Genomic DNA, 16491 nt, shown 5'->3' with positions numbered 1-16491 from the left:
ACATCGAATAACACGGGGCCTACATTATCTCGCTAAGGTAACATTGAAGATACACACCGACGATGTGATTTAATCGACAGTATCAAAAAGTGAACATGTTTCCAATTCCTAAAAGTAAATGTAACGGTGCTACTGTACGAGGTACGGAGGATGTCCCATGAAAAACGTCGGCGTGGCCTGTCAGTCTCATATTTCATTCTGATTGTATACATGTACGCAATAATATCGAATTCAATTGAATTGTAAATTGTAAGTGCGCGGACGATCTGTCAAAAAGAGTAGCACGAAAATATAGAAGAAAAAAAAAATGGGAAGAACAATTTATGCCGAGGAACATCTTCGCGCGTATTTAGCATCTCTAGCGAAATCGGACGGATATGTAATGGGATTAATTTTAGGACAGGTTCGATTATATATTTCTTTTTAATCTTTCAGTTTTCCCTATGTCATTCTATTCCCTCGTTTTTAACATGTGCGACGAACATATGTGAAAAACAAGCAGTGCAAATTTATTTCGAGTTCTTCGAATTATTAAAATTCAAGTGCAAATCTGTTCCAAAAGTCACTTTCTTTTTTAATCAATTTAAAAAGAGTTTGATTCTTAATTCTTAAGGGTCACATATGGGTTATTTTGATTCTATCGATACTTTAATAACAGAATATTTCCTAAAAGGAATTAATCAATAAAAAAATAAGATTAATAATTTGAAATTTAATTAATATAATTATTAATTTAAAATTTATTTTTTAGCTTTTGTTATATGAGCATTTTCTATGGATGTCAAGGAATATACATATATAAATTTTTGTAGATTTTTTCAAATATTTTAAAACAATTAAAACTGACAAGATATTATGACCCATATGTGACCAGGGCAAAAGAAATATATGACTTACAAGGATTAAGTATCAGATTTCATAGTAAATCATATGTAATATACTTGTATTAACTTCTTCAATTTGATTTTACAGAATGCTGGACAAAAAGACTATGCAGTACATTTAGCAAAGACACCACCTCCTCTTACTAAAAATGTTGTTGAAGAAACATTAATTAGCTCTGCCTCACTTGAAGAACAGGATACAGCAAATACATATATTAAATCTGTTAAGGATATACCTATCAGTTGGATCGCTGATCACGCTAAACATGTATGTTATTATCTTGTTGACAAAATTACAGAGTAACATATACAATACATAATTCCATATTTTTATTTCTTATTTTAATTCTTATCTTTTATATATATATATATATATTGAAATAGCATATATATATTGCATAAAGATAGTGGTAATAACAGTATCTTGTTTTCTTTCATTTACATTCTTTCAGGTTACAAAAATGCTGCCTGGTGGAATGTGGGTACTTGGTGTATTTATTGTCGGACCTGAAGATACATTAGATAATACTAATAATGTACAGAAGCTTAAATCAGTTCTTAGTGCAATTTACAAAACTCTATCATGGAATAATAAGCACCTTTGTGGAAATAACTATGATGAGAAGATTATATTAAGTTTTAACAGCATTACGCAAAAGTACACTGCCTTTGATAGTTTAAATGAACTTTAATTCTTCATATATCTCTTAACTTAGTAACTTAAATTAATTAACTTAATTTAGTAACTTTTTTGTATAATATTTTTAGATATATTTGCAAATCTATAGACATTACTAAAGATAATATATTAAATAATATATTAAAACCAGCCGACTGGAAATTCCAAGAAAGAGCGGCTAAATGGCATCAACTTGAAGCTTTAATAGACTTTGACAGATTGTATCTTATTGCAGCAGATAAGAATCCAGAGACTTTTAAGAAACAGCTACAGGTATTGACAAATGAACAATTCATTATTTTTGCAATACTATATGAACTAAAAACATAAATCTCACAGAATATTTTAGCAAGCGTAGCAGATTTAATCGATTCTTCACTTGTTGTTATCGAGGGAGAAGTCGGAGCTCCGGATGACGCATTGGAAATGATTGGCAAAAGAAAAAAAAATAGCAAAGAATGTAAAAATAAGAAAGACAATAACAATAACTCTTTACAAGTTAGTTTATACATTCCCTGTGTAAGTACAAACAGATTTATTTAAATATTACATTTATATAGTTGAAAAATTAATTTATTAAATAAAATATATTTTATCTTTTTAGGAGCAAAGCAATACTAATTCATGTATAAAAGTGACATCATGTAGCGCATCAATACGACTAATAGGACAATTAGTCAGTAGAACATTCTTACATCAAAAAGCAAGTATTGCAGAAGCTAACATGGCTGTAAAACAAGATATAGTGAGATCTCTGGCAAGCAGATTGGAAATGCATTGGGACAGTTTAATAGAAGAGGAAAATGGTTCGCCCGAAGGTAAATTGCTAATAATTTTTTAAGTGTATCTCTCTTATAATATAACATAGATTTTGATACATTTACATTCAGGCAATTTTTGATTTTTAGAAAATATCACATTGCATGAACCACCGCGAAGAGTATTGATAGCCTTACCGGAAAATAAAGTTACACTATCGGATTATCTATTTCCCGGCGAAGGGCCGCAGGAAGCATTAATGTCGTTACAAGAACTTTTAGACCTTAAAGTACAAGAAAGTCAAGTACAAAAAGAAGTCGAACTACAAGCCGGTAAGTAGAAATGTTAAAGTTTCATTATAATAACTTGAAAAGTTGCACATATGTCATTATTTAAATATGGTGATACAGATCCTACAGAATTTTACTGCCAAAGCGATGTCAATACTAAATCGTCGGACAGTAGTCCTGATACAACTAAAAGTAATTGTCAAATAAGTGTTTATCAAATAACTATTTATCTTACTGGATTAAGTGTTGCGCTTATTATATTAATAATAGCTGTCCTTGTGCATCAACTACTCACGGTTTAATATATATACTATGTTTATAATTTTATTAATGCACATGAGAGAGATACAGGCATACACTCTGTGTGTCTTACACACTATATGTCTATTTTAAAATATAAATACATTTTTTGAAATCATGTCTATATGTAAATTCTGATGTAAAAATATTATTATTTAATACATGTTACACAACAAAAACTATAATATACATAATACTTATTATTTTTTTATAAATACTGTTAATGCGCGATATTTTTATTTGTGAGATAGTATTCTCACATATACATAGTTACATAAACATTTTTATATTGATAAAAATATGGCAAAAGTGTGCAAAACAAAAATTACAATTGTGGCCATTTAAAATCAAATTAATTTGTATGTATTTTACAAGAAATTGTTCATATATAATATATATTTTGAGAGGAAATACAATAAAATACTAACAAAAGTTTTCAATTTGCATTATATATTATATATATGCGGATTTCATTATACACCTATATAATATGTACATATACAGAATATTATACATATGTCTTATATACAAAAGAATAGCATTTTTAGTCTTTATAATGGCAATCCTTATATCCTTAATATGACATTTCTGCTATTTTATTAATATATTTTTCAATATTATTCATATAAATAATATGTAATCCAATAATGCCAAATTAGATAATAACATGTAGTTTTGATACAAAATTTCATCAATAAATCAGGCAGTGATAATTCTAATATTTAAATGCTTACTACCAGCGGCATTGATTTCATAAATTTCGTAAACATCTGTAAAACTACCCTAACATGTATGAAAATTTTATTTACAAAACTTTTTACACTGTACACATGACAAATTTCTTCAAAAAAACAATATCGCTAAGAATATTCAGGAAATAACAGAAGAAATATCATAGATTTTGCATTGTTCAGTAATACATATAATTCATTATTGAAATCTGTTCCTCTTTCTTTCTCTCTTTCCGGATCACCCTATATAATATGTATTTATATTATATATATATATATATATATATATATATATATATATATATATATATATATATGTATGTATAAATATAAAATATAAACAATAAAATTATAATAAACATATTTAAAATAATACTTTTCAAAATTCTTTTAAAAACTTTATAGCCAATAGAGAATATATATCTAATAATGCAGATGTGTTTTAAAGAATAAAAACAATATATTATTAATTCCTCTTTCCGGGCATACATGCAATTATTAGAGCAATTGTTCACATGTAATATTCACATAAATACGATATAATAAATAATGCAATTGTAGAAAATAACGATCTCTAATTATACAATGTTGAAATTTAAATTTTTGATGCAATTGTACAAATTTAATTAATAATTATATTTGTGCTTTAATAATAGCATAAGTTTTGTTAATTTACAATCTAATTTTTCTAATTTTTGAAAATCTCCCTCAAAATTACTTTTTCTCCTAAGAAAAAGCATAACATGATAATTATTTATCTTTAAATTAATCACACTAATGATCACATCTGCGTATAATTATCATTTCGTGCGGAAATTATTCACGACGAAGATAACAAATTGCATTTCATGCTTTTTTAATTTAATATGTTAAAATTGCTATCCATATCAGATAGAAATCAACAGAATTCTTAAACTCTATGCGTTTTATGGATAGCTGAATTTTATACTACACCCATTTTTATAAGCCCTGATTGGCTTCCTCTGCCGACACTTGCATCTTCCAATGAATCTAAGTCTAAAGCGGATTCTATCATAGTCGTATCTTGCAAGAGTCTAAGTCTAGACGCGGATAACGGAGTCGTTACTGCCGGCATGGAAGATGTATCCAGAGAGGAGGAGACAACGACACTTTGACGAGGAGGCAGCGGAGCGATTTCGTCGATATCAATTGGTACTATATTGAGAGACGCTAGCGGTATTTCGTTGGTAACAAGTTGACTTATGCTGTTTGTCGTACTACCTAGAAGCAAAATTAGCTTTGATAAATAAGTAACTTGATTGTTTGTGGGTTGTTTACATGGACAATTTGTACAAAGTGCATACATTACTGTATTAAAAAAAAAAAATAAATCATTGCTATTAACTTGTGAAGGGCAAGCTGTTATATAAAAATTTTTTTAGAGGACAAAAAAGAAGAAAAACCATATTGTACAATTATTATAAAAAAAGTGCAGCGTTGGCTTTGTGTTTCTTACACACAAATTGTCAGCAATACCAATACAACTTTTCTCATTGTAATTTCAATTATTTAACTCGTTCTCAGCATATTCCATAAGATTAATCTATATTAGATATCATTGGAAAAATTTTCCTTGTAAATATCGTGTTTCTTTATGCATGATAAAACAGATTAAATCACTTCGATATATTTCTTTTTGTTTTACCATACATAAATATAATTACAACTTTTAAAATAGTATTATTAACATTTTTACTAAATTCTAAATTTCTGTAAATTTGTAAAGAAAGAATTGAAAACTTATATATTATAAATATATTATAAATTTCAGCCTTTTTCTAATAAAAATCCATTTTTCATGTACCCAGTGCATTTTTTTGATATATTATATCTATTAAAACTTATTTACAAATTTTATATATATATATTTTTCATATCTATAATTTAAAACATTATTTGTCATTATATCCCAAATTATTGAGCAAACAATTAGTCACAAACCATAAACCCTGTATAATCAATACATTATTCTAAAATTAGTCGTAAAAATATTAAAAAAAAAAACATGTCACATGTGATTTATTAATGCTAGTGAAGATAAAAATCAGAAAATCAGAAATTTGTATATTAAACACTCAATCACGATCAAAATGCATAAAATAAACTTACCAAGTAGTATGCTCTGAGCCCTCGATAACAGGAATTTTAAACAACAAAGAAATACAATTCATTGAATTATGTCCAAGTTTTACTAACTACTAAAGAACTTAGATATATATATATATATATATATATATATATATATATATATATATATATATATATATATTTATACATAGAAATACATTTTTATCTAAAGAAGAAAGAATGTTGTTTTTACAATATAAATTCAATATTGAAAAAAATAAATGTTAAAAATATATATCTTCATATATACTATATTTTTATCCATCTTTATAATGAATGAAAGCTATCCAATTAAGCATAATTTATATTATACGAAAAAAAATAAAAAAATTTTAAATTTATATTATATTGAGAATGCAGAAAATAATGCAATATAACAAATTTAAAAGTTTAATAGAAAAAAACTTATTTTTCTTGTAATATGTACATTATAATTATAAAAAAGATGTTTGAAAAAAAAAAGAAAAATGAATCTTAAGTAAATATAACTGCTACATGTCTTATATCTCTTATAACTTCACTTATATATCATCATATATATATACATAACTATAATATAGATAATTTACTTTTAAAATAAAAATCTATAACGCAAAACGGTATTTTTAAAAAATAAATAGATCTTTTTTTGCAACAATTAATTTCAACTGTTTTGATTTGTATATATAATTCTTTTTTTTCCAATTCCCAATTGAAGGTATCAAGAACAACTATATAATCTTTATATATACAAATTAGAGCACTTTCTTAGTGCAAGAGTTGGAGAATAGGACGAATCATATTAAAGCTTTCTAATATTACGAATACACAATTTCTTTGGTAAGAGAATGTAATAATTCTATGATTTATATTGTTTTTTCTTTTCTCTCTATAACCAAATCGTATATTTTAAAAAATGCATTATTATTGATTTATATATAACAAACGTTAAATATCCTCGTTATCACTCAATGAACTCATAATAAAACGTCGATTCAAGAGATCTTCTTCCGTACTATCGCTCGGACATAACGAATTCTCGGTATATGATAAATCATTGCTTAGTGGTCCAGAGCCAAATCTATTGACGACGAGTCCGATCGCGGACTGCCCGATAATCGGTATGCCACCCGTACCTAATATACGCGCCGGCAAAATATTCTTCGATATCGGATACTTTAAACTGTGCTCGGTACACCTTAAATTATTATATTTAAGGATATGCGAGGATTGCGCGATTCGCAACGGATCCTCGGAATAACATTGTGGAAATTTTTGCAGATCGGTATAACCATTCTTCTCGCTTATCTGATAACGTAGGGGATCCTCGGAATATCTCTGAGGATACTTTTGAAGATCAATGCTATATTTCTGATCCCCTATGCACTGATCGTATATGAGATTATTATCCGAGCATCTATGATATTCCTCTCTACATCTGTGAGGATATTTTTGTAAACTCTCTTCGCATCTACACGGATACTTCTGAAATTCTGGATTTAATCGATCTATCTCGGTGTTATATTTAATATGTTTCACAGAATCCTGAGAGCAATGTTGCGTTGGATATGACGGCACATAAGTGTCGTTGATATATTGGCGCGAATATTTTGGTAGATCCTCGGGGCAACGTGTAGGATGTCTCAAGAAGGTCAACTCACCGTTTATTGATTCTATTCTCGGAGAATGTTGACCGCTGATTAAATTGTTCATCGAGCCCGTGAGATCCGTAGTAGGACTTATTTGAACCGTGGTACCATTTGACTATTGTAATATAGAAGAAAAACAAAAGATGAGAAATTATAATATTATACACGTTGCTTATTAAATAATATCTATTACACTATTTAATTGATGCCAGAATATAAAATAGACTAATAAATGTGCTTAATCGATAATTACCTGAGGCTGTACGATCTTGGCAGTACCATATGTTTTATTATTAGTGATTACATTATCATCACCAATTGATTCATGTTCTGCGCGATATTCGGGTGTAACTATTCCTCTTCGATCTGAAAAGATATTATCTGAGAATGAATGAAACCAATATAAAAGAGCAGAATACAAGAATGATAGTTGTATAATATCTTTTGATTCATAATTTATTCTTACATAAGTTACATATATTTGTAAATATATTAAATGTTTAATATGTAAGAAGGGGTCTTACCAATTAAGCTAGGTGGAGCTGGTCCACATAGAACATAAAAAAAATTTCCACAAATATTTCCTTGACTGTAGGGATTAAAATTATCCTGACCTCTCCTATTTGTGAATGATCCCTTAATCTATTATGGGATAACAGCCACAAGAAAGATACAAAAGAATTAAAAAGTTGCTTATATAATTTGTACATAATTATGTCAAATCTACTTACATCTTCGTTAGTTGTTTGATTACTGCTAGTTAAATATGTATGAAACCCAGCAAGGCCTAAAATGCTCCAAACCGAGAAAAAACATACGACTCCGACAATAACGCTGCTCGGAGATAACTTGACAGCTTCTAAAAACGGCTTATTATCCTTTGTAACTACAATCATGATATAAAAATGTGATAAATATAAAATATTTCATTTTAATTTTCCTAAAATATTTATTTCAATTCATTTAGCAATTCTGAAATTAAAACACTTACGCATAATTAGATGTGTGACTGCGCATATAAATATAAAGACACAAAGAAATGCTAAGGATACTATAAAAGCATAGAAATATCTATAATTTCTTCTGCCTACGCAATTACCGACCCATGGACAATGGTGATCAAATCTCTCTGCAAAAATAGTTATCTTTAAAATCCTGTCTGATATTTGTGATTAATTATCAGTTTGTGATTATTGTACAATATTAATCCTGATATATATCTGATAATACATAAAAGAGAAAATAAATATTGCAGATATCTTTACATGTATAATCTATTTTTTGATAAATGATCTACATTTTAATAAAATAACACAATAAGATATACACATACCTACACAATTGTCGCATAAGCTACAATGAGAGGCTCTTGGTGGCCTAAATATTTTACACGTGAAGCAATATTTTAGTTTTACTGGTTGTCCTCTAATCAAAACTTCTTTTGTTCTAGGAGGAGGTCTATATGTTTTAGAGTTGCCGTTGTTTGGTACTTCTACAGCTCAGCATGGAAAATATTTTAATTTAATATTTAAATGTATAATGTAAAAGATTTTTTTTTTTCATTATTTCTACATTTAAATATTAGTGATATTATAATGGCATTATAGCTAAATGAAATAATAGAACTGTTTATAAATATCACTAACATATACAATTATATTTATATACCGATTTGTTTTTCAATATAAGCTGCTTCGTCAGGTGTTGCTCTTGGAATTACTCCAGGATCACTGAAGCTTGTGCGGAACAAAGCAGACATTACAAATATGAATAACAAAGCTCCTATTACTGGTATTGCTGGTGTTACATTTAATGCCAAATATGGACAACTGGAAAAGAAGATAATTATTTTGCTAATGCATTAATCTTTTTGCCAATAGATTTGATCTCATAAACTATCTCAAAAGACACATTATTCTTGTCTTGCGTATATTTCAAAGAAGATTAAAGTATGCAAGATGCTGTAACAATTTATCTCAATCTGATCCTATATTGATTCTCTATTTTTAAAGGAACAGATATATAATATAATATAAATTTATATATGATGCGCTTACTCAAAACCGAAGAATAATCCACTTGTTCCAACGATGAGGCACACTGTGACATAGAATACTCCGGTTTGCGGTGCCATCATCACTCGGCCGTCGCAACAAAAGCGATTTCTGCCCGGAAATAGCTCCCATTTTCGCGTGATGTGAGGCATCTTGCTCGTGGCTAAAGTTCCTCTCACGTATTGCCATATATGAACGTAGAAGTCACAGTTATGGATCGCTGGCGATTTATCAAAATCGTACAATCGTCTCTCTTTGTTGTTCCTGCACGAGAATTTGGACAAACATATTTCATCTTGCCTGCTCCTTTTGATCCCCGAGTCGAAACACGCTGCCGGAGCCAACAGCAACATCCATATATCTATTCACCACTTTACGCGGAAACTGCCTGTTGAGCTCACTGTTTACGACATCGGGGAATCGAGCCACGATGACGAAGTGATAAGAACTCGACTTAACCTAATTTTATCGTATTCTAAAGTAGAGAGGAGTCCCCAGCTGAGTATTTTCGCATGGAGACCACGAGTTTTTTTCTACTTATATTTGGTGAATTTTACGAATCCGCGCGATCCGTCATCGTCCGCCTCGGAGGCCACCGACTCCGACCAGAGAGTACACTGAAAGGGTCATAATCGCAAAGGAAGGACCTTCGTCTACCAAAATTGGGTCAACGAAGCCACTCAGGAATCGCACGCGAGCACTATCGGTCGTACGAATAAAATTCGCGACACGAATTACGTTCCCGGGAATCGCATTCTTCTTTTCAGATCGTCGCCCTCGACTCCATCGTCGTTGCGACGAACCTCCGACCGACGGCAATAATACGCATATTTACGAAACACACGGACTGTTATGAATGTGAAGCCTGTCGCACGACGTGTTCGCTCGCGAAGCGCCCTCGCGCTGCTCACGCGAAAACGCCACGTGACTCGGCACCACGTGACTCGAGCGATCGCGATTCAAACCGCGCATACCTTCATCCTGCGGATCGATCATCGTCGATCATCGGAATTTCTCTATCCCTCGGTGATCAACGCGGACTGTCTGACGACCTTTTTCACGACGATACCTCGCACGGATTTCGAGCCCGAGGTGATCGCCGGAGAGCGAAGAGAAAATCATACAGATGCAACGCGAAACAGAGAATTCGACGACGCCGGCGTACCCTAACCGCCTTCTCGTTATAGCACCGGCAGGTAAAAAGGCGTCTTGATAGGCGGATGTCGCGAGATTGATTATTTAAACGGCAGGGAGGGTCGCGCGAGCGCGACTTATATCGCCCCCGTTGTAAAATGGGTCGTCGACGCAATGCGGTACGTCGATCGCCGCGCACGGCACACGCACGCACGCACACACACACACACACGCATACATACACATACACGTAACACGTAACCACTACGTGTGCATGTGACCGAGGAAATCCTGAAAATCGAACAATCTCACTACCGGCGCCATCTTCGGGCACGAATGGCATCTTCGATCGCGTACAATTTCCACGAAGTCGGAAAGACAAAGCCTGAAAGGATCCATAGATCCCTCGGCGCGTCGTCGCGTGACATTAGAATGACATTAGAGTAATAGAGTATAATTGTTGATTCCATCATAAATACGTAGATACATAAAGGTTATTATGTAAAGTTATTATGTAAAATTAAGCTAAATCTTAAAAAAAAAATTATTCAAACTCGACTACGGCAGATATTGCCAGCATTATTATTCAGCGATGCAAAAACGCGCTCTTTGTTGACTAAATCGCAATGATTAAATACATTATCAATTTTGTAATTTGCTTTATCGCTTTTATCCCATGTATATCAATGCGCGAGTAAATTTTGCGTTAGAGCTTATTATAAAAATTATAAACCATTCAAAAAATCAATCAAAGAGACGCGGCGATCATAATGAGAAAACGGCTAATTTTCTTGATGAAATGTTCTAGATATTCCGCATACAAACTCACAAACGGGAGAAAGCAAGCGCCTTCTGATTTTTCGTCTGGATCATCGAGCGGAAAGTGATCGATACTTGGCTACAATTCGCTCCGAAAATCCTTTACGTTCCTTCTACAAAAGAAGAGCTTTCGAATAAGAAAATCGTCCGACGTGACGGGATATCAACAGGCATATCAAGAAGTCGGCGGACGCGAACGCGTCGGATCGCAGCATCGTCCGCGAGATCGGCCTCCCTCTCGACGCGACCCTCGACGGGTCTTTCGAGTCGAGTCGTATCTACGATCGAACATACAGAGAACCGAAGCAGCGGCGGCGAGGGTCGCCTCGACGAAGGGGTAGGGTCGCGAGAAGGGTATCCCAGCGTGTGGGGAGGATAGGAAGAGAGGTATAGGGAACTGACGGTTCGAGGGGAGGAGAGGGAATCGTCGGGAGGGTGCATGAATCGTCGTGGAGCGAGCGGGCGGATGGACGTACAGACGCAAACGCTGAAATCAGCTCGGGCGATCGATGCGATAAATGGATGCGTGCGATTGGTAGCCGGGAAAATCGATGATGAACAGGGGGGTATACCCTACCCTCTACCTCTACCTCTACCTCTCTAGCCGGCGAAAGCTGGCGAGCCACGGCCGCGCCGCACCGCACCGCACCGCACCGCACCGTACACGGCGCGCGGAGAGGATGGAGCAAAGACCGAAATATCGATTTTTAGGCCCCTACGCGGCGGTTCGTTCGATGCTCGTATCTGCCCCGTGCCCCGTCCTGTCCGCGCCAAGCGCCTTTCAAAACACCGACGACGCGCGCGAGATACGCCGCGCTCGTGCACGCAGTGCTCGTCTTCGTCGACGTTCTGATCTTACGTCTTATTCACGGATTGATTTATCGTCGCGTGTAAATCGCGCGTTCAAGTAGATCACGTTGGAGTGAATCCTGCGAATCGTTACCAGTGTGCGCCGATGTTTTCAGGTAAATCGCAATTCAACGGCAAAAACGAGACGTCTGGCCAGAACAAGAAAGAGAGAGAGAGAGAGAGAAAGAATGAGAGAGGGGAGAAGCGATCGAGGGCTCGTCGCGACGGATTCTCTCGCGCTCTTCTCCCCGTAGATGATTCACGAGCGAGCGATAATATCAATGCGGTTCTTCTTCAGTGCCAAGACGTGCGATAGAGTGTTTCCGGTGTAATCCGCATATATATATATATATATATACATATACGCGACGTAATAGTACACGCGACCCCCAACCACGGTATCGAAAGGGTGCGAATGAAGGGTGTCGTGTCGGATCGCCGGATTCGCGGTAAAGGACGGGGCGGTCAACCCCGATGCCTGCGCATCCTGATTGAGTTTGCAAATTCGATTAATGCGCGGCGAGGTATGGAGATCGGGGAATAATCTCGCGGCGGCGAGAGTGACACCGCGCGCGAGTTTATCACGTTGCGCGACTTATCGGTCTGCATTGATCTGTATACGGGCGGCGACGACGACAACGTCGACGGGATCGTCGCAAACGTGATCGAGGAAACAGCTCGACAGTTCCGCTCGAGTCGTGAGTGAAGGATTTAAACGATCCCACCAATTCAAATGATATTGTAGTCGTTCTCGAGAAAGTATTTGTCATATCTCTTTGTATCGATTTTTCAAACGATTTGTATAATTTTGAAGTAACACGAGTGTGCCGACATCAAGTTTGCGCGATTATTATGATATAGTCGCAGTAGAAAGATAACGTGAAGATAGAAAGTGACAGGAAGTTTTTTTATCTTCGTGGATCACGCGGCGAAGGATCATTCGCTAGATCGTGACGCTCTTCACTTGCGAGATCGAATGTGGCGGATCATGGCGACGTGTAGCCTCTCTTTCTAAACCGCCTTTGCAGATAATCATCCGGAATCGTTTAATCGATAGATCGATATAGATAACAAGATGTTGACAAAAAACACATTCCATGTGCTGCCATATCCTGCCAAATGTATAATTTAATCGGTTTATCAATTAGAGATTACATCGCCACGCAAATAGGCTCGTCAACGCATTACAGTTTTCTGCAATTGAACATATACATCATTTCTCCGATTTTTATTCTACATCAAAATTGTATCGATTAGATAAATTAATTGGAGGAATGTGCATTTAGCGCTAAATACTACAGGATAACAATGTTATCTTTTTGTCTCATACCTATTTAATTATTTTCACACCTATCTAATTCGAGACCACGCTTTTGTCTAATAGAAAAGATGGCAATCGCCGCTTCGGAGAATTATCAACTCAAGTGGCACAGCTATGGAGCGCATCTGCATAGCTCCGTCGCGACGCTGCTTCATTCGGAGTCCTTTGCGGATGTTCTATTGGCCACGTCCTGCGGCCGGCACGTGGCAGCTCATCGGTTCGTCCTCGCGGCCTGCTCATCGTACCTAAGTCACATTTTCCAGACGTGCCACTTTGGCGCGAACACCAATGCTCCAATAATCGTGGTTGGTATAATAAAAATTTGCCGGATTTTTTAATTACGTCATTTTTCTTATTCGTTACGAAATCGATTATCAATTCGAAACTAGCGTTGCATACATTTACTATAGACGATTCGAGGATATTGTTCTGTTCTTTTTAGGTACTTCCTACAGAAATTGGATACCGTACGCTAAAAATCCTGATACAGTACATGTATAGTGGCGAAGCTACTGTGACGAATGATCAGCTGGAGGGAGTCTTGAAAGCTGGCGATATATTGCGTGTGCGTGGACTGTGGAGATCGAACACCGGTAGTAGCAAGAAGGAAAACATACAGTCGAACAATCAGAAAATTGAACGTGACAAACGGGAACCGTCGCAGCTGACCGGGCAAATACAGAAAATCAAACTGGTACAACCGAGTACCGAGAAAATAGTTGAGAACGCGCAACAGGCGGCCACGGCATGCCAAAATAATGTACAACCCTCGAAGCCAGTTGAGAGGAAGAGCACAGAGAAGATCATCGAAGAGAAGACCAACGAATCCGACGCCAAGAAGATTTTAGAGGAAAATAAAAATAATGAGCAAAATAAAAACAAGGAGAATCTCGAGACGAACGGCAAGAAGAAGAAGACTGTTAACAGTGACGTCGAATCGAACAAGTCGAAGAGCGAAGGTGGCGAAAACGTGAGACAGTGTTTTTTTTATAGATTTAATTATAATAACGCAAAAAAGAGGCGTTCATAGAAAATCTAAGATTCTTGTTTTTCCTTTTTTAGACGGAACTAAATTTGGAGTTATTAGTGAAGGATGAGCCGATTGATTGGGAAGAGACGATCGATCCGTCGGAATCGCTTACGATAGACCACGAGATTGATATCAAACCAGTGAGTTAAAAAAAACTATTACTAAATTACTTATTCTTTTTATAATGAAGAGATGAGAAGCAATAACAATTCCTATTATTTTCTTTGTAGGAGATTGTGCATAGCGCGGACGAAGATGGAGATATGGAAGAAGAGGAATATACACCATTGACATGCGATATGTGTAGTCAAACGTTTAACAGACCATCAGATTGGGTGAGACATATAGAATTCACGCACGCTGATATGACTGAAAATCGAAGAAAGAAACGAAAGGTATTTCAATTTCCTTAAACGCATTTTGATTCATGTAGATATATCAGCGAAACTTTATGAAACGCGATGATTTCAGGACGACGTGAATGACGATAGCAAGGACTTCCCACCTCTGAAATGCGATCTATGCGGCAACATGTATTCCACGCCGCAGGAGTGGGTACGTCACATACAGACAGAGCACACGGAGGAGCAGCTGGCCTTGATGAACAATTCGGCGCCCCCTAAGCCGAAGAGGGTGCACAATCACCAAAAATTATGTAACATATGTCAAAAGGAATTCCCAAGCCATGCCTCCATGGTCATCCATCAGCGAACGCATACGGGCGAGAAACCATTCCTCTGTTCCTACTGCAAAAAAGGCTTCAATGTAAAGAGCAATCTATTGAGGCATTTAAGAACTCTGCATGATAAATACGTACATCCCAGCTTATATGGGAGTAATGGTAGCACGAACGCTTAAAGGCCCTTCACATTCCTTTTCGAAAAGTATACATATAGATATATATATTTCTGTTTTGCATGGCGTCTCAGTCGTGGAGAGACTATACAGTATCTTATCTATGTTCAATATTATGTCTACCTAGACTGAACGCGTATCTATATAACGTATAAAAGGATGCCAAATCGGAGCGTGATGTGACAAGGAACTAGTAAAAATCGAGATCTGTGTTGTAATCTCCACTGAAAAAGCATAACTGAGCGCATTTAAAAAATTCCCAATGCATATTGGAGAGAAATCTATAATACAAACTATTTTTTCTAAAAAGGGTAGAATTATCGCGTTCTTTATAACATAATAATCTTCTTTTTAATCGTGTATAAAAAATATATAATAGAACTCCTCTCTCGTTAAATAATTTTTGATTGAGTTAAAACAAGAAAGCAATATCAGGGCTTTAATACCAAAGAGGCTGATTAATATTGCCAAAACTCTCATTTTGTTGTGTTTTCAACTGTTTCTCTTCTTTTCCTCTAATGTAGAACACACATAAAAAAGTTACTAATTTAAAAAGAAACTTTTTCTTTAAGTACAAGGAGAATAAATGTGTGGTGAATGATTTTACTACTTATAAAGATCTGTCGATCGAGGAGTGCTTGCGTGTAAAATAATTCTATAGTATAAATCGATATTTACCAATTAATTAATTATTTAGAGTAATTATACGAGAAATCCAAATTATGTAAGATTTAACTATACTTCTAGGCTATTCCATCCATGATAGCCCTTTCATTCCCTCAGCTCGTAAGTTAATTATGTATTTTTATATTAAAATAGCTTATACACACAAACGTATAAGAAATAAGATTAAGCAAAACTTGGAATCTTCGATCTAGGCTAGGTTATATAAAAATATAAAACATAATATTTAAAATTTATCAAATTTTTTGGAGATATATTGAGTTCTTACATATAAAAAGAAAAAAAACAATGCGATATTATCAAAATACTGTCACAGTCTCTGGAAC

The 16491-nt window shown here is 34.7% G+C and overlaps 3 protein-coding genes across 9 annotated transcripts; 2 read left to right on the top strand and 1 right to left on the bottom strand.

Moving 5' to 3' along the window:
* The first annotated feature begins 123 nt into the window (after positions 1 to 123).
* On the top strand, positions 124 to 3347 carry LOC126848641 (protein odr-4 homolog). Of its 2 annotated transcripts, none has more exons than XM_050589662.1 (8): positions 124 to 403; positions 973 to 1152; positions 1337 to 1542; positions 1653 to 1836; positions 1957 to 2082; positions 2168 to 2381; positions 2472 to 2654; positions 2733 to 3347. In XM_050589662.1, the coding sequence occupies exons 1-8, from the start codon at positions 308 to 310 to the stop codon at positions 2912 to 2914; spliced, it is 1371 nt and encodes a 456-aa protein (XP_050445619.1). In that variant the 5' UTR covers positions 124 to 307; the 3' UTR covers positions 2915 to 3347. The 2 variants fall into 2 exon arrangements, with proteins under 2 accessions (XP_050445619.1, XP_050445617.1); XM_050589660.1 differs by having other exon boundaries at positions 125 to 403; positions 1903 to 2082.
* Positions 3346 to 10369, bottom strand: LOC126848636 (palmitoyltransferase ZDHHC18-like). 4 transcript variants are annotated; one of them, XM_050589651.1, is made up of 9 exons: positions 9477 to 10363; positions 9088 to 9248; positions 8753 to 8917; positions 8411 to 8548; positions 8151 to 8305; positions 7944 to 8061; positions 7673 to 7785; positions 7432 to 7534; positions 3346 to 4885 (listed from the first exon to the last, which is right to left on the bottom strand). In XM_050589651.1, the coding sequence occupies exons 1-9, from the start codon at positions 9824 to 9826 to the stop codon at positions 4587 to 4589; spliced, it is 1602 nt and encodes a 533-aa protein (XP_050445608.1). In that variant the 5' UTR covers positions 9827 to 10363; the 3' UTR covers positions 3346 to 4586. The 4 variants fall into 4 exon arrangements, with proteins under 4 accessions (XP_050445608.1, XP_050445610.1, XP_050445606.1 ...); XM_050589653.1 differs by having other exon boundaries at positions 8753 to 8911; positions 9477 to 10362; XM_050589649.1 differs by lacking the exon at positions 3346 to 4885 and having other exon boundaries at positions 6087 to 7534; positions 9477 to 10369.
* Positions 10370 to 12115: 1746 nt separating this feature from the next.
* On the top strand, positions 12116 to 16269 carry LOC126848640 (zinc finger protein 37 homolog). Of its 3 annotated transcripts, none has more exons than XM_050589658.1 (6): positions 12116 to 12391; positions 13660 to 13901; positions 14039 to 14566; positions 14659 to 14766; positions 14857 to 15021; positions 15098 to 16269. In XM_050589658.1, the coding sequence occupies exons 1-6, from the start codon at positions 12382 to 12384 to the stop codon at positions 15482 to 15484; spliced, it is 1440 nt and encodes a 479-aa protein (XP_050445615.1). In that variant the 5' UTR covers positions 12116 to 12381; the 3' UTR covers positions 15485 to 16269. The 3 variants fall into 3 exon arrangements, with proteins under 3 accessions (XP_050445615.1, XP_050445614.1, XP_050445616.1); XM_050589657.1 differs by lacking the exon at positions 12116 to 12391 and adding an exon at positions 12434 to 12724; XM_050589659.1 differs by lacking the exon at positions 12116 to 12391 and adding an exon at positions 12733 to 12973.
* Positions 16270 to 16491: the final 222 nt, after the last annotated feature.

Source organism: Cataglyphis hispanica, chromosome 4 (genome assembly GCF_021464435.1).
Source record: "Cataglyphis hispanica isolate Lineage 1 chromosome 4, ULB_Chis1_1.0, whole genome shotgun sequence".
Classification (NCBI taxonomy): Eukaryota; Metazoa; Arthropoda; class Insecta; order Hymenoptera; family Formicidae; genus Cataglyphis; species Cataglyphis hispanica.
Note: the sequence above shows the minus strand (reverse complement) of the source record. Positions and strands in the feature narration are given on the sequence as shown.